Below are 26,106 nucleotides of genomic sequence, written 5' to 3'. Positions count from 1 at the left end.
GATTTGTGATACACACTCAAGGAACTTAGAGTAGAGATATACTTACTTACTTGTTACCGTTTTGTGTGCTTGCAAAGCATTTCCTTATCTCTTGAGATTCTTTTGCACTTGTAGGTTTCCTTTTCATGAGTTTAGACTTACTATGTGACACCATTTAATCGATTTACAGAGTCTACGGTTTTTAAATAGCTATTGTTACTCGATGCAACAACTGGTATATTAGTCTTGTTGGGTGGATTAAATACAACATCCTTTAACCTTAGCAACCTGGCTGTTTAGGCAGAGTTTGAAACAGAAAGCTACGGCTATCTACAGGATTAGAATTAAACCTGATAATGGTCTAAGCTGCAGAATCTGGACTGTTCGTGGACACCTTATAGTCCTTGAGGACCAAAAAACTCTGCCACACTAGCTTCACTGTGAGGAGAAGCACTTTGGTCTCTCCTAGAAATATAGATTGGCATAAATAATAATGAAAAGTTATATTTAAAGAAAGAAAAAAATGTGATATACATATACAATACACAAACAAAAATGGTCATGGAGTATATTTTTCAGCTTACCAAAAATTACACTTATGCGTTTCAAAACCAGTTCAAATTTACATGTTGAAGATCAACGAGAAGAGCCACAAAATCAACAGAAAGAGAGGCAAGTACTTGATTCTTCCATGCTAGGTTCGTTTTGCACTTACTCTACATTCTTGAGATCGACCTCGTGTTGCAGACAATACTCTCATGAACCAAGCATATTTCAAGTGGTGATGGTCATTAGTGTAAGAGACTTGTTGGACATTAGTGGGACATAACGAAAAAAGAGAAGATAATATCATCATTCATTACATAATAACGACCAAATCAGAGTCAAAGAGATGGGTTTGAAATACATTATAAAGTCACAAGTTCAACCCTAAACCCCTTACAAAAACTAAACCAACTACAACCTAGAGATCCCAGATCACTCGGAGAACAGCATCAGAAGCTTGGAGCACTGTGTAGCTCAATTAAATTTTTTCCTTGGATGGAATATGGTTATGGGTCCTGACCTGATAGTTAGACCACCACGGACAGTACTAGGAACAGTATCTTCCATCACCTTTGGGACAGTGAAATTGAAATCTCCAAGAGGTGCATAACTATAATCCTGGTTGGATTCAATGAATGCGGCAATTTCGTTGCGAGACTTGAGCCTCTTCCCAGTAGGAGTTATGTAGTAAGCATCCATTTTCGAGTAGTCCTTTCTCAGAATTAAGCTCCTCTTGAACCCTCTTGGTGTCTTAGGCAAGCCAGGCTTGTCAATGACCCATGTTCTGGAGGAATCATAGTTGAGGTCTGCAGCATCTTTACAGGAAACACCTTCTTTCTTGTTGCACACAAATGGGTCCTCTCGTTGTCTACTTCTGATCTCCTCATACTCTTCTTGAGTATCAATCTTCCTCCACTTCAAGCAAAGTTTACATTCAACAGCATAGATATCAACCAACTTCCCTGAAGTAATGAATTTTCTCTGCACAGATACATATATGGAATCTCTGTGAAAAGAAGAACCACACTCACACACACACATGCCACTTGGATAACATATAACCAAACAAGAACCATGCTACAACAGGTTAGTATCACACAGCTCGTCTTAATATATGGCAAAGACTAGAAAACATGCCTAAAGAACACAAAGTTTCACACTTTTCAAGACTTCTTCTTCTAAAATACAGTCGGGAACCACAAAAATAGACAAAGCATCTTTGAGAACAAGAACAAGAGAATCATTCCAAAACATAGCAAAACACATTCATAAAGAGGGTAATAAAAGCCTGATTCCCCAAACGGATATAGCAAAACTTATGTTCAATAAAAGCTTATATGTCTCTCAACTGAGAAAATCTCGAAGTTAAAGAGATAGAATTGAATTGTACGGAACACAAATAGCATAAGATCTGTGAGTATATTAACAGAGACAAAGCGAAATCGAAGTGTGTGTGCAGTGAAGTAAAGTGGGTTTTACTACTATACCTTAGCGGTGGTTGATGACGCTGAAGCTGCTGATTTCGCATCCATCTTGCCACTTTTTTCCGGTGACCAAGAGAGACTTCTTCAAATTCACTCACTGCCATAAAAGGAGAAAAAAAATACAATTTTTAAGCCCTTAGAATTTCAATATAACGAAGAACCCTAACGAGAAAACTTCAAAATTGAGAATTTATCAATTAGAAAATCAAACATCAAACAGGGGGAGTGATTCAAAGTGTATACCTTTGAACAACGAAACTAGATTTTTCCAGAAATCTCTCAGAGCAATAGTTTGTCTTTTTATATTATTATTATAAAGAGAAGAAGGAAGTAAATGTGATTAAATTTTTCTCCAACTGTATTTTACAAATGTCATGATTTGATTGGCTACAATGTTACACACAGACCATTTCATTAAACTTCTCATGGATTTTGTTTCTAAACATTTCTTAATTTAATTAAAATTGTAATATTTTTTGCCTAATTAAGTTTTAGGCTTTGAATGTTTATTAGTTTTAGGTGATTTTTTGGATTTTGCATCTTTAAAACTTTTTTTTTTTTGCCATTCAAGACTTTTAAAATTTACTAGATTCTTTTTAATAAAGTGAACCTAGTTTTTGTGTGGTTTCTCCCAATTTTCTAAGAGAAACAATTTCTTTTTCAACAAGAGTTATGTTTTATTTTTGAGTTTAAGATTTTTGATTTATTAATTCTAAAATTAATTACTATAGCTAAAAACCAGAAAAAACAAAAAAAAAACAAATCAAAAACCAAAAACCACTTAAAAGCTAATAATCATTCATGGCTCTATGTTTATCAATGTTTTTGTGTAGATGGCTCTATGGATTTCAGGTGTGCAAAATTGCAAAAAATCAAAAGGAACATGTTTGCTCTGTAAAGAAGAAGCTTGAGATATTTCTTTTCACCAAAAAGAAAAATAATAAGACAAAAAATCCAGAAAGGGTTCAAATCTTAATACACAAGACAAGAGACAATAATTCATAACACAAAGAAGTTTTTAATTCCAGAATTTCTAGTTCATGGTCCTAGAGACTGAAGTGGCTCTGTCTCTGAACTGCTCTCATGCATTCTCACTCTTGGTTGGCTTGGGGACAGTTTTTTCCATTATTTTTGGGACTGTAAAACAGAAATTCCAAAGTCTTCTACTATCATAATCCGGATCATTGGCCTTAAGGAAGTCTTCAACCTCAGAGAACATCTTCAACTTCTTCCCAGTAGGAGTTACGTAGTAAGCATCAACTTTCGAGTAGTCCTTTCTCGTAACTAAGATCCTCTTGAACCCTCTTGGTGTCTCAGGCAAGCCACGCTTGTCAACGGCCCATACTCTGGAGGAGTCGTACACAAGGTCTCCAGCATCTTCACAGGTAGTACCTTCTTTCTGCTTACATACAAACAGTTCCTTGAGTCTACTTCTTATTTGTTCGTATGCTTCTTGCGTCTCAATCTGCCTCCACTTGTGGCACTCCTCACATTGCACAGCAAACATACCAATCTCCCTCTCTGAAGTTCTGACTTTTCTCTGCACGACACAAAAGCACAAGCTACTAGGTTAAATATAATCATACAAGAACCATGCTATTGCTACAACATATCGAAATCTAGTTGGAACCACAAAATAGACAGCAATATAACATGACCAAACATATTAACAAAGCATCTTTGAGAACAAGAACCGATGAAAAAGATAACAAAACTCGAAGCCGCAGGAGTGCCCTTATCTACCGGCGGAAACAAGAAAATCACTTCACAACATAACAACACATTGACTAGGCAAAGAGAACCAAACACACACACGAGACCAAGACCTTAAGTTTCTATGTAACGGATAAACCACACATTCAAAATCATAATAGCGATACTGGTTTTGGTTTAGTGGGGGTGTTGTTACCTTAAGGCTTGTTGAATTCGCTGATGAGCTAGCGTCCATCTCCTCTTCTTCAAATTCACTGCCATAACAAAAAGGAAAAATACACATAAAACCTTCAATATCAAAGCCCCTATCAATCAAATATAACGAAGAACCCTAACGAGATTGATTCAAAAAAGTGTATACCTCGAACAACAATTTCAGATTTCCCAAAAAAAAATCTCAGAGCATGGGTAATGAGAGAACTGTAATGCAGTTTGTGTGGTATATATGAAGAAATAACGAAAGAAATCTTGTAAGACTGTAAATTACAGTTGTCCTGAAACTATTGGCTAAAAATCTTACGCATACCATTTATGTAGATTTTTGTTGGATATTTTTACACATGGGCATAAAATTTAATTATATTTTTTCTATTTTTTTTCCTTAGTCAAATCCCTTAATTAAGTCTTATTATTAGTGTTTTATTTTTTGTTTTGTTTAGATTGCCCATGGATTTCAATTAAGGGATAGAAGCTCTATTGCCTTAAAAGAGAAGATTGGACTTTGCAGAATTTGTGTAATCTTGTAACTCCATATCCAACTATATAAAAGATAGATATCATCAAAGCATGTTATTATTATCTACAGATAAATAATGAAAAAATGTATATTTATGTAAATGTAAATATGAAAGAAACATGTTTGTTGTGTGTAAAGCTACTTGAGAAGTTTCTTTTCACGCAAAAAAAAAGAATAAGAAGAGACAAATATTCCACAAAAAGGCACTAATATGTAATACACAAGTGACAATGTATATTGATACATACACAAAGCACCAAAAATTTCAAGTTTAAAGGGTCATAGAGACTGAAGTGGCTCTGTCTCCGACCTGCTCGCATTGTCCACCCCTCCAAGTGCTGGCAACTTCTTCATATCTTCTTCGGTGTATAGTGGCACGAACCAATACATCTTATCACTTTCAAATACCTAATTCAACAAAAGTAACAAACAAGCTTTTCAAAGCTTTGATTGTGTATATGTCCAAAGATTTCTTTTCACTATCCAGAAAATACTTCTATTAATTAACTCGAGAATCGACCATAACAAGTTAACAACACGAGTTTTTGAGAAAGACAGAGAGAAAACCTGTTCAAAGTTTGTCTTACGACCAAGGTTGTACGGCCACTCGGCCAGTTAACTGTATGCTTCTCATATGCATGAGAGTAAGAAGAAAAGAAAAGAAAAAAAGCATTTGTTTGCCTGAGATTAACATATATTAAATTAAATTTAATAATTCAGAAATTTTAATTCATGAATATATTTCTGATACAGGTAAATCTTACTACTTTTTTTGTTTTTTTAAATGATGCATAAAATGGTACTAATTTTTTTCTTCTATTCAAAATAAACGACATTTTTAATGATTTTTGATATATTAAGAGATTTTTTTTTTTTTTAAATTCATCCAGAGACCTATAAAATGTTTGAGCCCGCACTAGAAATAGATTTCAAGTGGTGATGTTAATTACATAATCTTTAAAAGCATCTATATATATCAGCCACTTGTAAGCTTATATACCAGCTTTAGTATATGGAGACATTTATACGCGAGGAGAGCATTGCTTGAGCATACAAAGCTAGACCATAGAACCATGCACTTTGTCGAGATTATTGCTCTAATACAAAGGTAGTAAATGTGATTAATCTTTGTCGAGATTAGAGCAATAAGCTTTCCATAATGGGTCCTCTCGTTCTCTTTATCTAATATAATAAAGTAGGGTTACACATTTAACAAACTCTATCTATCTGTCACGTGGCACTTCTGAATTCTCTGTTTTCTAACAAACTCTATCTATCTGTCATGTTTAAGCCAATTGATATGTAAATCATTAATGGGCCACATAATTTTGTCGACTTCTCGAATAAAAACCGACGGAATCTATGACTTCCGACTTCTCCTCTTCCTCGCATCTCTCTCTTCCCCATCCCTTCCCCCCTTATCTGTTCAATTCTGCGAGATTTTGAATCAGCCGAGTCGAAGGGAATCTCGACATCTCCATTCTTTCACAGCTTGACATATGGCAACTATAAAACTGACACCTGTCCAAAAAACTTGTTCACCAAAATTTTAACTAAACTACCAATAAAACACATTTAATCAAATACATATAACTCACACTTTAAACATAAAACTAAAAAAATATATTTTCAATTAATCCACAAATAAGTCATTTAATCTTACACTTTAAAATTAAACTTTCTTATATAATAAAGTATGATACCTCCTAAAACTTTCTTCCACAACTACTGTAAAACTAACACTTGTCCAAAAAACTTATTCACCAAAAATTTAACTAAACTACCAATAAAACATATTAAATTAAATAAATATAACTCACACTTTAAATGTAAAACTAAAAAATATATTTTCAATTAATCCAAAAATAAAACATTTAATCATACACTTTAAAATTAAAACTTTAATAGAAACCTTAAAAGAAAATTCAGTTAAACCATAAGTAAAACACATTTTATCTTATATATTTAACTCAAAATTTAATATAAAACTGAAAAAAACATTTCCAATTAAACCACAAATAAAACACATTCAATCATTTAAATTTAACTCACCCTTTAATATAAAGCTAAAACGGTTCAATCAAAACAATAAATAAAACACATTTAATCATATACATTTAACTCATACTTTAGTATTACAATTGAAATAAGATATAAAATATTTCCAATTAAACCATAAATAACACACATTTTGTCATATGAAACTGAAAAACTATTTCTAATGCAACCACAAATTGAATACATTCAATCATATAAATTTAACTCACACTTTAATATAAAATTGATAAAATTATTTCCAATTAAACTATAAATTAAACACATTTAATCATATACATTTAACTCACACTTTAATATTAAAACTGAAATAAAATAAATTTGCATTAACTTTATTTCTCCACTCAATTTTATTCAACACACAATAAATTAGAATTAACTCTCATACTTTTTAGTTTCAAAACTATAACTCTCATCACTTCCCATTCCATAAATACTCATTTTTCATTATCTCATTCTCTTTCACTTCATCTTAACTATTATAAATTTTTTGCTATTTTTTGTTGGTTGGTTGGTTGGTTATTGTTGTTTGTGTTAAAAAAACAAATTAAATATTATTAAGTGGAGATGTTCTCATGTTTTTGGTGAAGTGAGCAAGTACAGGGACAAAGTGAAGTTTGTTACAAGTATGGCAAAAGAAGTGGAATCTGCTTATAAGGCTGCTCAGGTAGGAAACCGCGGGGGTGAACAAGTGGAATGAATGATCTGTTGGAAACCTCCGGGTGATGGATGGGTGAAGCCGAACACTGACGGGGCTTCACATGAGAATCCGGGTCTGGCCACAGCTGGAGGAGTACTGCGAGATAGGATGCGGCAATGGTGCAGAGGTTTTGCTTTGAACATAGGAATTTGTTCTGCGCCTTTAGCGGAGTTATGGGGAGTGTATTACGGTCTCCATATTGCTTGGGAACCACTACAAGAAAATAAGTTTATTGAGACGTATTTTTGAGACAAAAAATTTCCGTCACAAATTTGTGACACTTTAAATACGATATTATGACTAAGTTTATTTGTAACAAATTCATAGTATTTTCGTCACTATATTATGACGAAAAAACTCAGTAACAAAAGTTTGTCACAATTAGTGACGAATATGCTATGTCACTCTTATGACTACATTGTGACCAATATGTTGTTGCAAATTAGTTATGAACTTATAAAAGATATGCAAGTCACAGTTTGTGACATAAAAATGAGTAAACTTTAGTCATAAAATAGTATAAATTGTTATGTCATTTATACAAAGCCCATTAAGCCAAGTCTCTAACCCTAATTTAACAAGACTTATTTAAGAGATGATTAGGGTTTTATTCTTTATAATTTCGTGCCTCCATAACCTAGAGAGAGAGGGAGTGAACCATTTGAGAGAAAGAGAACAAGGAGCCACAATTGAGATTAAGGACAGATCTTACATGCTCTAGGAGATGGTGGAAAATAAGGGGTAACCGGACTCTTTTATGGACGAATTTTGGTGAGAAATTTTCCAACCCATAGATGTAAGTTTTCCCCAAAGGATTTTGTAACCCCTTTTGTAAATTAAAAGTTATACATGTTTTCTCAAACCTATTCTGCGCAGATTCGCGAATTAACATCAGTCATATTGTGAAATTGTTTCCCACTGCTACAAATTGAACCAGAAGCTGATCTACCAACCGTTGGAAAGATCTGAGTCTTACCTTTCCATAAAGCCTGAAATCGTTTCCATAGGAGTTATAACATGGAAGTTATCATCGAATATGTTCATCTGGACGAATTTGTGATTTTTTTTTTTGTAAGAATAAAGATAACTTATAATGTATATCTAATGTTTATGATTATAAAAAATTTGTATGATAATAAATTTAAAAAATAATATTGTTTTGAGATTGATTTTTTTGTTATAATTTTTATCATATGCAATGAATTTTTATTATTAACACCATTTGAAAATAACTTCTAATGATAAAATTGGACATTATGATAGTCACAAAATATCATGATTTTTGAGTATTTGTTAAAATTTTGCGACAAATTTCTAATTATCATTTGTGACCATTTGAGACTATAGTTTCGTAACAATAAGATACATAATTCAAACGTTATTTTAAATACGAATTGTGACGATTTAAAGACGTTTTGTTGGTCTGTAATTAAGACAGTTTTGTTACTTTTTGGTGTCGTAGTTATTGATGACAAAATGGTTACTAATATATTCATTGACGTTTTTGTTACAAATAAAAATTTGTGACCATTGTATTGCAACCATTCAAAAATCGTCACAAATTCGTAACAATGTTTATATTGTGACTAAATACTTTGTATTGTGACTAAATGTTTCGTCTTAATACAATTATTTTCTTGTAGTGAACAGAGAGTAACACGGGTTGAGCTGGAGGTTGATTCGGAGTTAGTTAGTTGATAAAATTATTTCAAATTAAACCATAAATAAAACACGTTTTATCATATACATTTAACTCACACTTTAATATTAAAACTGAAATAAAATAAATTTGCATTAACTTTATTTCTCTATTCAATTTTTTTCAACAAATAATAAATTACAATTAACTCTCATACTTTTTGTATATAAATTGTAACTCCCATGACTTCCCATCCTATGAATACTCATTTTCTCATGCTCTTTCACTCTTTCTTAAATATTATACATTTTTTGTGTTTTTCTTGGTTGGTTGTTATTGTTGTATGTGTCAAAAAAAAAACAAAATTTAATATTATTAGAAAAGCTTAATTGTAAATTTTAACTTTAGATACTATATGATATATATCTTACATTTTTTTTTTGAAGATACATCTCTATTATCCCTAAAACAAACATTTTCATAATCAACCTATTACAACTTACATACAACTATCTTAGATTTTAAAATTAAAATTTTTTCTCTAATGGCATCTATGCTTAATTGAATTCCTACCTTATTCTTATCTCCAAACTAAATTACCAAAGATTTCCATAAAATATAGTAATGTCTAAACTCTTCTAAACTCACACTTTAATATAAAGCTCAAATATCGACAAAAAAAAAAACATCAGCTACACAATCTCATATTCCAACAATCCACATTTCATAACCATAACCAATTTTTGTATTACCTGTCATGAATAATTTGATAGATTTTATACACGCTTCTATCCTATCATTTGGACCAGCTAACCCACAACCACTCAACGTCTTCTTTGAAAGCGAATACCACAATCCAATGCAACAAGAACACTTGATGTGGAAGCAGTAATTTAAGACCTAGAAATAACAATCAACTTGTCTTCAGATCTACGAGGAACTCAAAATATCGACACTCTATTTTACAATCACAAAATAACATGTCCTAATTATAGAATACAAATAGTATAAACTATAATACTATTTAGAATTCAATAAAAACATAATATAATAATTTAAACTTTTAAAAAGGTTTTTTAAATTGTTCATAATTTAGAAAAGGATAAATTGATCATTTAACATTAACTATATAGTTAATGAATACAAATAAAACAATTCCAAAACCCTAATAACTTTTAACCAAAAAAACAAAGTTTCTCGATACAAATAAACTTTATTGGTATGATCTTCAAATTGTAAAGTCTCTCGAAATTTTTTTTTTAAATTAATTTATTTTTAATGACTTTTAACCAGAAAACAAATTAATATAATAATCTCGTGCAACGCACGAGACTCAACCTAGTCTTATTATATAAAGTTCAATGACAAAATTTCTTATTAACGAGATGGTAACACATGTCAAAAATATTGATAAGATGTTGACACGTGTCAAAAATAAATATAGAAACAAATTTGATTTTTACTATTTTACTAATCTACATGAATTAGAAACAAGATGGTGACACATGTCAAAAATATTGATAAGATGTTGACACGTGTCAAAAATAAATATAGAAACAAATTTGATTTTTACTATTTTACTAATCTACATGAATTAGAAACAAATTTGATTTTTACTATTTCACTAATCTACGTGAATTAGAAACAAAATCTTTACTAAACCTAACAATATCTTTACTAAACCTTTACTGGATTTTGCAATTTCAATATCTAACCGTAGGAGATATTTTGCAATTTCAATATCTAACCGTAGGAGATATGTAAGTCCTATTTAATTTGATATTGGCCACGTCTTTTTGTTTAAATATGTCAATTAATTTGATTTTTACTATTCTACGTGAATTATTGGCCACATTTCTAGAAACAAAAAAAGTTCAAAAAATATTTACCTATCACTATAAGGACATTGAGCATATCTCTTATTATATAAAGATGTCTACTAAGTGGTATCCCATATCAAATAAAAACCTTGAGTACAGTAGAAAATCATGAACACCAAAGAGACAGTTACAAACCATGAGACATCGGAAAACCATACTAGCAAAAGAAAACGGGGTATCATGAGTGATGATCAAATTGCTATGATGGAAAAAATACTTGCAGATGAATCTCATATAAAGCTGGATTTAGCTACACTTCAAATATGGGTAGACAAACTATATCAATATTTAAGTACAATATTTATATAATGCTACACATATATATACGATTAAATTATATTGTTTTAATTTTTTAAAAATTTCATTATCTAACATTGATTACCAAAATATAGGGTTCACAAATAACAACTTTGCTACTTAAATGATGGTAAGGACTTTTATTGAATTTGTCTTATACAATTTGTAAACACCTCCATCTAAGATCTTATTATATTTCGCTTATACATTTTTTGAATACTTCCATCTGATCCAAAAAAAATTACCCGCAGGATTTACAACAAAAGATATGTTTCAAAAGTAGCTCGAACTAGCAAGCAGTCAACACCATCGAATTTATGTCTTGATAAGACTCAAGATAATCCTGTTATAGATCCAAAACGAAGATCTTTAAGAGCAAAAAGGGCAAAAAAACATGGTAAGAATTCAAATTATTTAACCTTACACGTAATTAATAAGGTATAGATGATGAATAACGAAAACAATATGCATAACGTATTGTTCCTAGATATTTTTCTTTCTATGGATTTAAAAAAATTGAAACTAAGCTAAACATTGTATTATTTTTTTTCCTGGAAAGAATAAAGAAAAAGACAATGATTTGGTCACATGTAATTATTGCGAAGCTTTGGTATGGAAATCTGAAAGTCTAAAACATAGTGGAAAAGTGCTGAAATTCTCGATTTGTTGTCAACAAGGACGAGTTATCTTGCAACAATTGCGACCACCTCCAACTTACTTAGATGAATTACTGTCACGGTCGGCATCGTTTCGGAACAATATATGAGCATATAATTCAATGCTTGCTTTTACATCAATGGGTGGAAAAATAGATAACGATATCAATTCAGGAAACGATCCTTTTACTTTTCGTATGCATGGTCAAAATTACCACAAATTTGGATCACTGCTACCAGTTGAAGGAGATCTTCCACGTTTTGCACAGCTATATGTATATGATACTGCTCATGAAGTTCAAAACCGTCTCAATGCACTTGCCAAAGGAAAAAGTAATGAGTTAGATGAAGGAATTCTGAGTGGATTGATAAAAGTGCTTGATGAATATAATGACTTAGCTAAAGTGTTCAGAATAGCTAGAGATAGATACGAATCTGGATCTAAAGAAGTATTTTCCATTAGGCTATTGAAAAATAAAGAAAGTGGCAGATAATTTGACCTTCCACAAGGAGACGAGATTGCTGGACTTATTGTGGGTGACATCTCTATCCCTAATTATGACAGAGATATTATAGTGCAACCTAGGAATGACAAACCACAGTACATCAGTTTTTTGCATCCATCGTACATGTCACTACAATACCCTTTGTTGTTTCCATATGGTGAACAAGGTTATATTGAGAAAACTATTCCATATAGCTCAGAAGGAAATGCTACTAAGAGGTCATATGTTACAATGCGAGAGTATTATGCATATCAAATACATACCAGGTTAACATCTCCAGGAACAATAGTCCGTTCAGGCCGTCTTTTCCACCAATATGTGGTTGATGCATATACTGCTATTGAACAAGAACGTATGAACTTTTATCAGTTCAATCAGAAAAAAACTTAGAGCTGATTTGTACAATAATGTATGTGATGCAATTGTACAAGGGGATGCAGATTCAAAAAAATTAGGCAATAGAATAATTCTACCATCTTCCTTCACAGCCGGCCCGAGATACATGGTAGAAAATTATCAAGATGCAATGGCACTATGCAGATGGTATGGAAATCCAGACCTTTTCATTACAATAACTGCAAATCCAAAGTGGAAAGAAATGATTGATCATATTAAAATGGCTGGTAACGAGAATGCAAATGATAGACCTGACATTGAATGTCGTGTATTTAAAATAAAATTAGAAGAACTTCTTAAGGATCTACAAGATGGTGTCTTCTTCGGTCCTATCACAGTAGGTACTATTATACTTTATTACGAGATATTATCAAAATTATTATTTCTTGCGATACACTAATTTATTTTCAAAAAAATAACCAGTTGTTCACACAATTGAATTCCAAAAAAGAGGACTTCCTCATGCACAAGAGAAGTTAGAACAAAGAAATGTTAACAAGCGATCCCTGCAGCACGTATCCCAAGACAATTCACCTTCGTATTTGATGCATGCGGGAACCAAGAGATGGAGAATAGTTGGAAGAATTCCAGCGAGTTGAACTCATCGAGCACGTTGGAGAAGGACGGCCAATCTTTAGGGGACTAAACCATAGTGAGTAACTCAGCACAATCAGTCTCGAAATGTTGACAAGGGATCCCTGCAGCACGTATCCGCTCCATGGCCCAATACAACGCTTCTAACTATGAATGAAGGGGGAGGGGCTCCATTTTAGAGACTTGGCCCCCAACAACAAGGTTCACTCTTCACCAACGCGACACCACCAGTCCAATCCTGAATGCAAATTGGTTGCTTTCAAAGAACCATCAATCTGACAACGAGGTGAAGAAATCTGGACATCCGAAGACAGAGATGGAGCTGACATGACCGCCATAAAATAGAGCGCCTCTTCCCAGGCTAACTTATCGCTCCAGAAAACAAAATCCAAATTCGAGTACACCGACTCATATGGAAAACCCTCTAACGAGACATGAGTCGGAGATAAATCCCAAACTTCACAAGAGCGAGGGCATTCAAAGAAAACGTGATTAATAGTCTCAACAACAGAATCACACTAATTACACCAAATACCACATTGGACACTTCGGTATATCTATTGACTTTTATAGATAGTTTTTACTTACTAAAAATATTTATTTTAAATTCTTTATTAAATTTAATTTCGTTTTAAGAACTCTAAACCCGCACATCGGGCGGGTCCTAATCTAGTATTATTATAAAGAGAAGAAGGAAGTAAATGTGATTAATCTTTCTCCGACTGTATTTTACAATTGTCATGATATGATTGGCTACAATGTTACACACAGACCATTTCATTAAACTTCTCATGGATTTTGTTTCTAAACATTGCATAATTTAATTAAAATTGTAATATTTTTTCTCTAATTAAGTTTTAGGCTTTGAATGTTTATTTGTTTTAGGGGATTTTTTGGATTTTGCTTCTTTAAAAATCTATTTTTTTCTTTTACCATTCAAGACTTTTAAAATTTACTAGATTCTTTTTAATAATGTGAAACTAGTTTTTGTGTGGTTTCTCCCAATTTTCTAAGAGAAATAAAAACCATAATTTTGAAGTTTTTGTGATTTTTTTTTTCAACAAGAGTTATTTATATTTTGAGGTTTAAGATTTTTTATTTGTTAATTCCAAAATTAATTACTATAACTTCAAAAAAAAAAACAAATTAAAAACCAAGAACCACTTAAAAGATAATAATAATTCATTGCTCTATGTTTATCAATGTTTTTGTGTAGATGGCTCTATGGATTTTAGGTGTGCAAAATTGCTTGGTGTATGTGAAATGTATATTAGTGAAGGGAAAAAAAAATCAAAAGGAACATGTTTGCTCTGTAAAGAAGAAGCTTAAGTTTCTATGTAACGGATAAACCACACATTCAAAATCATAATAGCGATACTGGTTTTGGTTTAGTGGGGGTGTTGTTACCGTAAGGCTTGTTGAATTCGCTGATGAGCTAGCGTCCATCTCCTCTTCTTCAAATTCACTGCCATAACAAAAAGGAAAAATACACATAAAACCTTCAATATCAAAGCCCCTATCAATCAAATATAACGAAGAACCCTAACGAGATTGATTCAAAAAAGTGTATACCTCGAACAACAATTTCAGATTTCCCAAAAAAAAATCTCAGAGCATGGGTAATGAGAGAACTGTAATGCAGTTTGTGTGGTATATATGAAGAAATAACGAAAGAAATCTTGTAAGACTGTAAATTACAGTTGTCCTGAAACTATTGGCTAAAAATCTTACGCATACCATTTATGTAGATTTTTGTTGGATATTTTTACACATGGGCATAAAATTTAATTATATTTTTTTCTATTTTTTTTTCCTTAGTCAAATCCCTTAATTATATTAAGTCTTATTAAGTCATTCTTTTGCTGAAAAAAAAAAGTCTTATTATTAGTGTTTTTTTTTGTTTTGTTTAGATTGCCCATAGATTTCAAGTGCACAAAGCTGGTATAGAAGCTCTATTGCCTTAAAAGAGAAGCATTGGACTTTGCAGAAACTGTGTAATCCTTGTAACTCCATATCCAAATATATAAAAGATAGATATCATCAAAGCATGTTATTATTATTATCTACAGATAAATAATGAAAAATGTATATTTATGCAAATGTGAATATGAAAGAAACATGTTTGTTGTGTGTAAAGCTACTTGATAAGTTTATTTTCACGAAAAAAAAAGAATAAGAAGAGACTAAATACTCCACAAAAAGGCACTAATATGTAATACACAAGTGACAAGGTATATTGATATATACACAAAGCACCAAAAAATTCAAGTCTAAAGGGTCATAGAGACTGAAGTGGCTCTGTCTCTGACCTGTTCGCATTGTCCACCCCTCTAAGTGCTGGCAACTTCTTCATATCTTCTTCGGTGTGTAGTGGCACGAACCAATATACATCTTATCACTTCCAAATACCTAATTCAACAAAAGTAACAAACAAGCCTTTCAAAGCTTTGATTGTGTATATGCATGTCCAAAGATTTCTTTTCACTATCCAGAAAATACATATATTAATTAACTCGAGAATCGACCATAACAAGTTAACAACACGAGTTTTTGAGAAAGACGGAGAGAAAACCTGTTCAAAGTTTGTCTTACGACCAAGGCTGTACGGCCACTCGGCCAGTTAACCGTATGCTTCTCATATATATGCCTGAGATTAAGAAGGAAAAAAAAAAGAAAAAAAAAAACATTAGTTTGTCTGAGATTAACATATATTTAATTAACTTAAATTATTCAGAAATTTTAATTTACAGTAAATAGTTTGCATAAACATTAGTTTGCATTAGTTTGTCTTATTACTTTTTTTTTTTGGAAAAATTATGCATAAAATGGTACTAATTTTTTCTTCTTATCAAAATAAATGACATTTTAAATAATTTTTGATATATTAGAGAGTTATTTTTTTTAATTCATCCAGAAACCTATAAAAATGTCTGAGCCCGCACTAGAAATAGATTTCAAGTGGTGATGTTCATTACATAACCTTTAAAAGCATCTATATATATATCAGCCACTTCTAAGCTTATATACCAATTTCAGTATATGGAGACATTTGTACGCGAGGAGAGCATTGCTTGAGCATACAAAGCTAGAATATTGAACCATGCACTTTGTCGAGTTTACATACTAATGATCTAATATTCTGAGGTTCCGTTTTTTTTTTTTTTTTTTTTATCTTCAAATTGATTAAACGTATAACAAGAGCGACTCATGAACATAAGGAAAATAGAAGAAAATGTCATCCTTTATTAGATAATAACGACCCAACCATAGCCAAAGCGATGGTTTAAAAAAAAAAAAAACATTTAACTTCTTAAGTCATAAGTCCAACTTCAACAGCATAAGAAGCTTGGAGACTCATAAGCACTTTGTAGCTCAATCAATCATTTTCCTTGGATGGCTTGGGGACAGTGTCTTCCATCACCTTTGGGACAGTAAAATTGAAGTCTTCAAGTGGTGCATTAAACTCCTCATTGGCCGCAATGAAGGCTTCAATCTCAGCCAGCGTCTTGAGCTTCTTCCCAGTAGAAGTTACGTAGTACACATCCATTTTCGAGTAGTCCTTTCTCATAACATAGCTCCTCTTGAACCCTTCTGGTGTCTCAGGCAAGCCAGGCTTTTCAGTAACCCATGTGTTGGAGGAGTCATACTCTATGTCTCCAGCATCTTCGCAGGACACACCTTCTATCTCTTCGCACACAAACTGTTCCTCTAGTTGTCTACTTCTGAATAGCTCGTAGTCCTCTTGAGAATTAAGCTTCCTCCACTTTTGGCACTCGGCACATTGCACAGCAAAGATATCTATTTCCCACTCTGAAGAACTTTTGGCTTTTCTCTGCACAAATACATATATGGAATCAGATAAGATCCATGCTACAACATGTCGAAATTCAGAAAACATGACATAATTTTAAATTAATACACCTTCTATATATCTCATGTCTGCATCAAACAACACTTAAAACAAAGAAAAAACTGTGTGTATTAAGATAGACACAAAGCAAGCGAATTTGAAGTGTGTGCAGTGCAGTTAAAGTGGTTTTGGTTAAGTGGTGTTGACGTGTTGTTACCTTAAGGCATGTTGAGTTCGATGATTCAGCATCCATCTCCACTTCTTCAAAACTCACTGCCATAATATAACAAAAAAAGAGAAAACACACACACAAAACCTTCAATTTCAAAGCCCTATCAATCAAATATTACGAAGAACCCTAACGAGATTGATTCAAAACAATTAACCAAAAAAAAAAAAAGAATGATTCAAAAGAGTGTATACCTCGGAACAACAATTTCAGATTTCCCTAAATTCTTCGAGCATGGGTAGTGAGAGACTTGTAACCTTTTTTTCTTTTAATGCAGTTTGTGTGGTAAGAAGCAAGAAAGAAAGAAAGAAATCTTGTCTAAAACTGTAATTACAGTTGTCGTGAAACAATTGGCTAAACTTACACCCATATCATTTCTGTAGATTTTCTTGGATTTTTTTCTAAATATGGCCTAATTAAATTATAATTTCTATTTTTTTCCTTAGTTAAATCCATAATTAAATTATAATTTCTATATCTTTCTATTTTTTTTGTTGTTGTAGAGGGGTCATCATGGATTTCAAATGTCCTAAAAGCTGGTATAGTGTGGGCTTTTACACCAACACACTATTGGAGTTTGAGGTAGAACCGTAGAAGCTCTCTCGCCTTAAAGAGAAGCATTGGACTTTGCAGATTTGAGCAATCTTACTACATACACCATATCCAAATATATACAAGCTAGATTATCGTCTATAGATAATAATGAAAATGTATATTTATGCAAATGAACATGTTATTGTTTGCTGTGTGTAAAGATACTTGAGAAGTTTCTTTACACGAAAAAAAAAAAAAAAGAAAAGAGACAAATATTCCACAAAAAGGCACTAATATGTAATACACAAGTGACAAGGTATATTGATACATACACAAAGCAGATTTTGATTAATTCAAAAATTTCAAGTCTAAAGGTCATAGAGACTGTAGTGGCTCTGTCTCCGACCTGCTCGCATTGTCCAACCCTCCAACTGCTGGCAACTTCTTCATATCCTCTTCGGTGTATAAAGGCACGAACCAATACATCTTATCACTTCCAAATACCTAATTCAACAAAAGAAACAAACAAGCTTTGATTGTGTCTATGTCCAAAGATTTCATTTCACAAGCCAGAAACTACTTCTATTAACTCTAGAATCGACCATAACAACACGAGTTTTTGAGACAAACAAAGAAGACGAAGAGAAAACCTGTTCAAAGTTTGTCTTACGACCAAGGTTGTACGGCCAGTTAACTGTATGCTTCTCATATGCCTGAGATTAAGAAGAAAAGAAAGAAAAAAAAAACATTAGTTTGCCATTAGCCCATTACTATGCATAGAGGGGTCCCTGAGAAACCACAAGTTAAGAGCAGAACAAAGTGAAAGTTGTTTTACCTCAATAGTTGTGGTGTTACGAGCAACCAGCATTATGTGCATAATAAGGAAGCCTAGGACACTTAGCGCAAATGCTATGTTCAAAACTGGAAAGCAAGAGAGAGAAGATTTTGAATCAGACAAAAGAATTGGAAACGTTAAGGTGTTCTGAAACAAACTAGCAAACAAAAACGGAAATTCAGATATTGATATATATATATATATATATATATATATATCTTTGAACTCACCAAATGCAACAAAGGTGGCTGCTAGGCTTCCTGGTGATACAGTTATGTCACCATCTCCATCACTGAAGAATACGAGGAAAACTGGCAATAGCGATATTGCAACCAACGTTGTCTCAAGAAATGTGTAAAACTGCATTTTGACATATTGGGAATGCATTAATAACATGACAACATTTAATGAACAGATCACGATTGATTGTGTATAAGGAAATAGTTCAGGAGAAACTGCAGTACATGTGAAAGGATGGGTTATGTCATAAAAGTTGTCAGAAACATGGCTCTAAAGCTAATCAATTAGCATTAATCAAAACAAAAGAAACTACTTGTAACTCCCTCGTTTCAGCAATCTTCACATGACTAAAGTTCTAATCATATAGATGTATTATAACTGTAATAAGCCCAAAAACAACTTCATTCAGTGATGCTTTGATAAGTTGACATACCAAGAATAGGAGAAAAGACTTGTAATTCATTGCCCCAACACAATTTACAACCCAAACACAGTGATGGTCCATCTTTAGTATGCATCTTCCACCTGAAAACCAAAGATGAAATCTTTTTCACAACTAAAACAAAAAAAGAGATACACCACCGTATTCAAAGAAAAGAATCACAAAATTGAAGAGACTTACATACTGAACAATGGTGAGAACGAGGCGGTTTATATTGATTACACTTTCTGCAGTATCTTACACCATGAGTCGAGGAATCTCCAACCGAGAGTGATGGGTTAGCTTCTCCAATCAAAGTTTGGTTTCCATCGCTTTTCTCTATATCTAACTCTGGCCTCCAACCCGTTGGAACACCACCAGGGTCCGTCACAACAACAGAGAAATAACTCCACAATAGCATTACAAGCTGCACACAAAACAACAATCATGAGACTTTTGCTTCCTTTAATCTTTCTTCTGTGACTTCTAACATGTGTAGGAGTTCAAACGTAGATAATCTAGAAACCAACAGCTTCAAACTAGAAGTAACTCTACACTAAACCAAAACCAAAAAAAGGATGACTACTTGATTGCTAGCTTATAGTATCACTGATTTCCTAATTCAATTGCCATCTGTATTACAAGAAGTGAAAGATACCATAACAGATACTTAAAATCCAACAGCCATAAATCTAAACCCACACAACCAGCTACATTGAGCCTATTACCACACAAAAAAAAATAGGATACAAAAGAAGTAATGCCCAATTTAGATTCTAGTATGTACAATACGAATCTGATTCGATACTCAAAAAGCAAAACTCCAACATATAAGCAATAAACACATATAGCAATAGCATTATCTCCATGCCTAGCTTCAAAGCAACAAGCTTTTGACTCAGTAGCATCATCAAAGCAAAGTCAAGCTGTAACTGGTGAATCTGAAACAACCCAAATCTAAATCCAAATCTAGGGGGTACTAAATGCAAAGATCTCAAAAGGGTCACACACAAAAACAAAAAAAAACAAAAAAGATTTAAAAATTTAAGATTGACCTAGAAGAAGAAGAAGAAATTGAGTTGGTTACCAGAAAGTGAAACAAGGCTAAAACCAAAAGAGCTACTAACGAATCGAAACCACCGGTCAATAGAGCAGGTCCGTAATTCGCGACGACAACGGCGTAGTATGTGAATCCGATGATCCCGATGACAACTACGATCATAATCGAACCCAAGGCTCGAAGTGCTGTGCAGAACTTGAACACGTTCCACGCCATTGTCGGGATTCTTCAGGGAAAGAAGCAAAAAAAAAAAAAACCAGAATTTTTCTGGTCGGAGCAAACCCTTTTTATTGAATTTGAGGAAGAGATTTTATAAAAAAAATGGGGTGACATTGTAGCTGAAAAATTATGTGATTTTTTATGAATAAATTAAAAATTCCTTTTTAAAGAACAAATTATTTATAGTTTGCCCCAAAAAAAAGTTTTTTTTTATTAATATTAACAATAAATAAATTTAAATATATATGTTTTGTTTTGGCTTCTAAAGACTTTATTAATTTTCATGTTCAAGATAATTGTTTACAATCTGTAAAAGAAAATTTTTGGACAAGAGTCACTAGAGATGCCATTGATCATTAAGATAAATTATTAACAATAGTATTTGGAAACAAAATTTGATCCAAAAAAAAAAAAGTATTTGGAAACAAATAACTATATATATGTTCTAAAATATTTCTATAAAATTATGAAACGGTGGATAATTTGAAATCCGAAACAACACAATCCACTTAACATGGATCATCGTTTAAATCTTTCTTATCAATGGATTAACATTTTCAACCTTCTATGAATTTTTATCACTGATCGTATTGTTAAATTCGGGCTTTACTATATGCTTCCAACTCAAAACCAATTGGCAATAAGTGGAGGGATCCTAACCCTTTATATATTACTCAAGTAGTCCCTTCACATCTATGGGATCTTTTCTATTTCATTCCTCCCTTCTCGCCAGCTTACTCTTTTACTTAATCTACACAACGTATACAATAGATCACAAAAACAAAAAGAAAATAAATAAACAAGGTCACATTTATTATGCAGCTAATAATGTTAATTAGTTAAGAATATAATTAACCTGCTGCTGATGGAGAAGTTTCTTATAGATTCGATAACCCTATTGACATAAAAGAAAATTAGCAACAACACTGGTCAATGATGCATGTAAGGACCAAGAATTGATTAATTTCACCGAAGTTTTGTTCAACACACTCACTCACCTTGTCAGTTCCATAGATGTAGTCGCAGTAAGTGAAAACTGATGCAAAGTTGCTTTGGCTTTGTCCTCCAACGTAGTGATGATAATCATGATACTCAGATCCACCATAGAAAGGAATCCATTTTGTCAGACTCCATGGGAAATCATATCTACAATTAACGCAAAAGTTTTGCTCTTTGTAACAAAACCACATAATATTCTCCAATATCTATATATGTTATAGTCCAATAATTTCGTATGTAAATATTTATGATTTGAGACTATATATTTTATAGTCTAATAATTACAATACTTTCTTTGTAAGTATGATTCATATATGTTTAGTTTTACCCGCTGTGAGTCTCAATAGCTTCGATTTGCCGTAAAGCTATCCATAACCAATAGGTTAAAATGTGGCCAGGAGCAATCACCGGTCCAAGAAACGTCGGAATCCCAAGGATCAAGATCTCGGCCGAATGTGCATACGGGGAGGCATATCCGATAGGAGATGTGTACTCGTGATGGATTCGATGAATCTTCTCATAACCCCATTTGCAATGCAACAATCTATGGATCCAGTAGTTAGTGTAATCCTCTATCAAGAAGTAAACCACTATTTGTGCTACTATCTCCAAACAAGATGGCAATGGTAACCCACTTCTAATCCCAATCATCTGTGAATTTAATTAACACATATGCAAATAATGAGTCGTTTGTTTCAACTAGTAAATGAAAACATAAAAAATATATAGTAACCTGGATTGAAGGATAAGAAACGATTTGCAATGTGCCGACGACGAGAATGAACAACTTCATGACATCTTTATAACATCGGAACATATCTGACAACGAATACTTAACCTTCGGCTGAATCTTGTACTGATTGAACCAACCAGTCAACTCCACAACGACAAGAGGGAGAGGAGCTAGGGAAAAGACGAGGAAGAGAAGCAAAATGGTGTGGCAATATACATAGAAATGGGATTTGGTGGCTGAATAATTGAACCAAACCATCTCGAACCAGGTCAGGTTTCGTCCTAACGCCACGGAAGCCTCTTCAACGGTTCGATATGGGATCATACTGTGTCTAGATTATTTCGTTGGTTATTATCATGTACAATACAATGGTTTGGAGTAATAACGTACTATATAATTTAGTCGCTTATAATATAAATGTAGAAGTCATCTAGCCAACCAAATTTTTGACACATAAGCTAATTGTGCTTCATTTTTGTTTTTGGTCGACGGTTCGTACGATTGATATACAATACAAACGGTAAAGGGATTTTTAATTCAAAAACAAAGAAACAAGGAAGGAAGAATACAATAAGAGGCGAAGAGCATTTTCATCCATTAGATACTCTTAGAGGTCCATATATTATTTCTAAAATATATATAATTTTTTATCCTTCACATGTTAGAGAGCGACAATATAGATTAGATAATACTTTATTCTTAATCTTATGTTTACATATTAATATTTTTATCAACAGAATAATTTTTTTAAGACTCTTCGAATTTCTTACTACTCATATTTCGTTCCTCCCTTCTCTTCTGCTTCCTCCTTAACCTACAAAGTATAAGATTCACCCAAAACAAAAAAAACAAAAAACAAAAATCATAAAGAAAAATAAACTATGATTAAGACCACATATATGAAGCTAACATTATGGATCTAAAGTTGAGAATATTAACCTGCTGTTGAAGAAGCTTCTTATGGATTCTATAACCCTAAGGATAGATAAAAATAATAATAACAACACTGGTCAAATGTTTTGTTAAAGAAAGATATATAAGAAACAAGGGGATTGGTTTGATAAACAGTAGTACTCACTTTGTCAGTTCCATAGATGTAATCACAGTACGTAAACACTGAAGCAAAGTTGCTCTGGCTTTGTCCTCCAACGTAATGATGATAATCATGATACTCAGCTCCACCGTAAGGAATAAATTTTGTCAGAGTCCATGGGAAATCATATCTGCAAACAAAATAAACAGGTGCACTTTTATTTTTATTTTCGTTATAACTTATAAACCACATTGTTCTGATAGTGACGTAAATATTTATGTTTGTGTTTGCACTTATGAAAAACATTATACTATCATTTCTAAAAAAAATTTACCCGCTGTGAGTCTCAATAGCCTCGATTTGGCGTAAAGCTATCCATAACCAAAAGGTCATAATGTGGCCAGGAGCAATCGCAGGTCCAAGAAACGTCGGAATACCAAGTATCAAGATCTCGCCCCAATGTGCGTACGGAGATGCATATCCGATCGGAGATGTGTGCTCGTGATGGATTCGATGTATCATTTCATAACCCAATTTGCAATGCAACCATCTATGGATCCAGTAGTTAGTGTAATCTTCTATCAAGAAGTAAACCACTAGCTGTGCTACTATCTCCATAAACGATGGTAATGGCAAACCACTTCGAATCCCTACCATCTGTTAATTTAACACGTATACAATCAATTCCTTTTTTGGTATATAATAATTCAAGAACATCACCAGTAACACACAAAAAAAATATTTAGCTAATAAATCCCAAACCTAGAAAAAGGGGAGTATACATACATACATATAGGTAATATAACGGTTGAGTTTACATTTTGCTCTAAATAACCCAAATATCAGCAAAAAGAGATTGTAACTGCCACTCACACATAAAAAGTTGCAAAACTAACACTAAAAATAGGGAATATTATTCACATACACATGTATTATGTGTATATAGTATAATATATATAAAGTTTTTATTAATAATAAATGAAATATAAAATTAATTAAGAACCTGGATCGAAGGATAAGAAACGATTTGTAAGGTGCCGACGACGAGAAGGAACAACTTCATGACTTGTTTATAACATCGGAACATCTCTGACAACGAATACTTAACCTTCGGCTGAATCTTGTACTGATCGAACCAGCCGGACAGTTCAACAAACACAAGAGGGAGAGGAGCGAGGGAAAAGACAAGGAAGAGAAGCAAAATGGTGTGGCAATATACATGGAAATTGGACTTGGTGGCTGAGTAATCGAACCAAACCGTCTCGAGCCTAGTCAGGTTTCGTCCTAAAGCCACGGACGCCTCTTCAACGGTTCCATATGGGATCATATTTGGTTGAGACTGTATGTTGTGTCGGGAATAACTTGTGTGTTTTATGTATAGTAGTGTTTTGGAGTGAAACTCACAAGTGCTAACGTGTGGCTTGAGTATGTTTTTGACAATTTATATATGAGTATGGTGTAGGAGTTATATAAAATGCACACACATGTCAAAGCACGGTACCAACTTAATTTCGCCGATTTTGTTATTAGATATTACCCCAAAAAAAAGAAAAGAAAAAAAGAACTTACAGTTTTTATGTTTTTCCCCCATTGAGAAGTCCGCCAAATTGGGTCCTCTTTCTTTCTGTTTTTTCTTTTTTGAAAAAAAAAAACTTTTTAGTACAACACATAAATGATTTCTTGTTTATATCTTCACTGTTACTTTATTATTATTAATTTTTTTTTGTCAACTACCGTTACTTCTAGATTCACATCTCTTATTTTTTTACATCATCTTTTATTTAAATAAAAGGGATCAGATTTTCGTTTGCTTTAATTTTGTCGTACAGTAAGAAAATTAAAACATAGATTATTGGCATTAATTAGGTCAGTTATAATATATAGATTGGAGGATATCTAAAACTATATTTTCGTAAATTTTTATTGCAATTATTATTGGGCAGGAATTTATGTTCAGCAAATGATTTTGAATTGCTTAAGTTTTTTTTTTTTTTTTTTTTGAAAATCTACGGCATCAACATTATACTCTTCTGTTAGCGAATAGTGATCCAAACGTCTAGAATAGAAAAAATCGTTGATACACAAAATATGAGTGGACAAACTTTTTCATTAAAACTTTTTCTTGAACTAGTTTTAGATTCTAGCTCATACCCAGTTTTTAATGTTATTTCGAAAGTTTTCTTGCAAAATTTGTACTTTTCAGTAAATTTGAAGATATCAAAAACGAATTATCATATACGGATAGTGAATTTTTCCAGCATTATTATATTTACTACGTATGCATGGTAAATAATTGTACCTACGACATAAATGATACTGTCTACTAAAACTGTTTTGAAGTTTGGTGAGAAAGCATTTAGTAAATGCGTGTGTTTCGTTAGTTTCGGTCATTTCATTTCAATTAGGTTTGGTTCTTCAAAAGTGAATTCAATGCAACTATCGTTATCGTCCCCCCTTTGAAATCATGGAGTGTAATAAATGCCGTGTAGTGAGTTTGCAAAGTTGCAACAGTGAAGTAAAAACATACTACAACATTGATCGGAGATAGCCCCAAAAGAACCTTTAAAAAATTCGCCCACCGTGGGGCTCGAACCCACGACCACAAGGTTAAGAGCCTTGCGCTCTACCAACTGAGCTAGACGGGCTTTGATGATTTTAATTACGGCGTCAGTTAAATTACTAGTTTTACACTAGTTGAATTGAATTTGAATCTAATAACTAAACCAAACAGTCTGACAAAAAGTTAATATTTACAATCTTTTCTCTTTTTTT

At 32.7% G+C, this 26,106-nt stretch overlaps 6 protein-coding genes, 1 long non-coding RNA gene and 1 other non-coding gene across 10 annotated transcripts; all 8 read right to left on the bottom strand.

Annotated features, from left to right (window-relative positions):
• Positions 1-798: 798 nt before the first annotated feature.
• LOC104731230 (methyl-CpG-binding domain-containing protein 1) lies at positions 799-2,491 on the bottom strand. The gene is made up of 3 exons (XM_010450549.2): positions 2,253-2,491; positions 2,013-2,106; positions 799-1,506 (listed from the first exon to the last, which is right to left on the bottom strand). The coding sequence occupies exons 2-3, from the start codon at positions 2,055-2,057 to the stop codon at positions 1,000-1,002; spliced, it is 552 nt and encodes a 183-aa protein (XP_010448851.1). The 5' UTR covers positions 2,058-2,106; positions 2,253-2,491; the 3' UTR covers positions 799-999.
• A 411-nt stretch (positions 2,492-2,902) lies between these two features.
• Positions 2,903-4,177, bottom strand: LOC104731229 (methyl-CpG-binding domain-containing protein 1-like). Its single transcript, XM_010450548.3, has 3 exons — positions 4,084-4,177; positions 3,919-3,976; positions 2,903-3,549 (listed from the first exon to the last, which is right to left on the bottom strand). The coding sequence occupies exons 2-3, from the start codon at positions 3,955-3,957 to the stop codon at positions 3,091-3,093; spliced, it is 498 nt and encodes a 165-aa protein (XP_010448850.2). The 5' UTR covers positions 3,958-3,976; positions 4,084-4,177; the 3' UTR covers positions 2,903-3,090.
• A 2,864-nt stretch (positions 4,178-7,041) lies between these two features.
• LOC104731228 (uncharacterized) lies at positions 7,042-14,813 on the bottom strand. 2 transcript variants are annotated; one of them, XR_015575617.1, is made up of 3 exons: positions 14,754-14,813; positions 14,589-14,646; positions 7,042-7,426 (listed from the first exon to the last, which is right to left on the bottom strand). It is a non-coding gene; the product is annotated as an uncharacterized LOC104731228 (long non-coding RNA). The 2 variants fall into 2 exon arrangements; XR_015575618.1 differs by lacking the exon at positions 7,042-7,426 and adding an exon at positions 12,665-12,766.
• Positions 14,814-16,404: 1,591 nt separating this feature from the next.
• On the bottom strand, positions 16,405-17,579 carry LOC104731227 (methyl-CpG-binding domain-containing protein 4-like). Its single transcript, XM_010450547.3, has 3 exons — positions 17,455-17,579; positions 17,249-17,304; positions 16,405-17,013 (listed from the first exon to the last, which is right to left on the bottom strand). The coding sequence occupies exons 2-3, from the start codon at positions 17,282-17,284 to the stop codon at positions 16,558-16,560; spliced, it is 492 nt and encodes a 163-aa protein (XP_010448849.1). The 5' UTR covers positions 17,285-17,304; positions 17,455-17,579; the 3' UTR covers positions 16,405-16,557.
• Positions 17,580-17,953: 374 nt separating this feature from the next.
• Positions 17,954-20,721, bottom strand: LOC104731226 (putative protein S-acyltransferase 13). The gene is made up of 7 exons (XM_010450546.3): positions 20,378-20,721; positions 19,492-19,717; positions 19,303-19,394; positions 18,860-18,989; positions 18,630-18,715; positions 18,445-18,507; positions 17,954-18,298 (listed from the first exon to the last, which is right to left on the bottom strand). The coding sequence occupies exons 1-7, from the start codon at positions 20,564-20,566 to the stop codon at positions 18,170-18,172; spliced, it is 915 nt and encodes a 304-aa protein (XP_010448848.1). The 5' UTR covers positions 20,567-20,721; the 3' UTR covers positions 17,954-18,169.
• Positions 20,722-20,772: 51 nt separating this feature from the next.
• LOC104733374 (methylsterol monooxygenase 1-3-like) lies at positions 20,773-22,681 on the bottom strand. Of its 2 annotated transcripts, XM_010452955.2 has the most exons (5): positions 22,302-22,681; positions 21,897-22,219; positions 21,568-21,715; positions 21,426-21,464; positions 20,773-21,320 (listed from the first exon to the last, which is right to left on the bottom strand). In XM_010452955.2, the coding sequence occupies exons 1-5, from the start codon at positions 22,623-22,625 to the stop codon at positions 21,312-21,314; spliced, it is 843 nt and encodes a 280-aa protein (XP_010451257.1). In that variant the 5' UTR covers positions 22,626-22,681; the 3' UTR covers positions 20,773-21,311. The 2 variants fall into 2 exon arrangements, with proteins under 2 accessions (XP_010451257.1, XP_087334451.1); XM_087478325.1 differs by having other exon boundaries at positions 21,320-21,464.
• Positions 22,682-22,874: 193 nt separating this feature from the next.
• On the bottom strand, positions 22,875-24,800 carry LOC104731225 (methylsterol monooxygenase 1-3-like). The gene is made up of 5 exons (XM_010450544.3): positions 24,338-24,800; positions 23,669-23,991; positions 23,380-23,524; positions 23,241-23,276; positions 22,875-23,115 (listed from the first exon to the last, which is right to left on the bottom strand). The coding sequence occupies exons 1-5, from the start codon at positions 24,659-24,661 to the stop codon at positions 23,071-23,073; spliced, it is 873 nt and encodes a 290-aa protein (XP_010448846.2). The 5' UTR covers positions 24,662-24,800; the 3' UTR covers positions 22,875-23,070.
• A 1,106-nt stretch (positions 24,801-25,906) lies between these two features.
• On the bottom strand, positions 25,907-25,979 carry TRNAK-CUU (transfer RNA lysine (anticodon CUU)). Its single transcript has one exon. It is a non-coding gene; the product is annotated as a tRNA-Lys (tRNA).
• Positions 25,980-26,106: the final 127 nt, after the last annotated feature.

This window comes from Camelina sativa, chromosome 12, assembly GCF_030686135.1.
Source record: "Camelina sativa cultivar CO46 ecotype springtype chromosome 12, ASM3068613v1".
NCBI classification, from domain to species: Eukaryota; Viridiplantae; Streptophyta; class Magnoliopsida; order Brassicales; family Brassicaceae; genus Camelina; species Camelina sativa.
The sequence above is the reverse complement of the archived record's forward strand: the minus strand, read 5'-3'. Positions and strand labels throughout refer to the sequence as shown.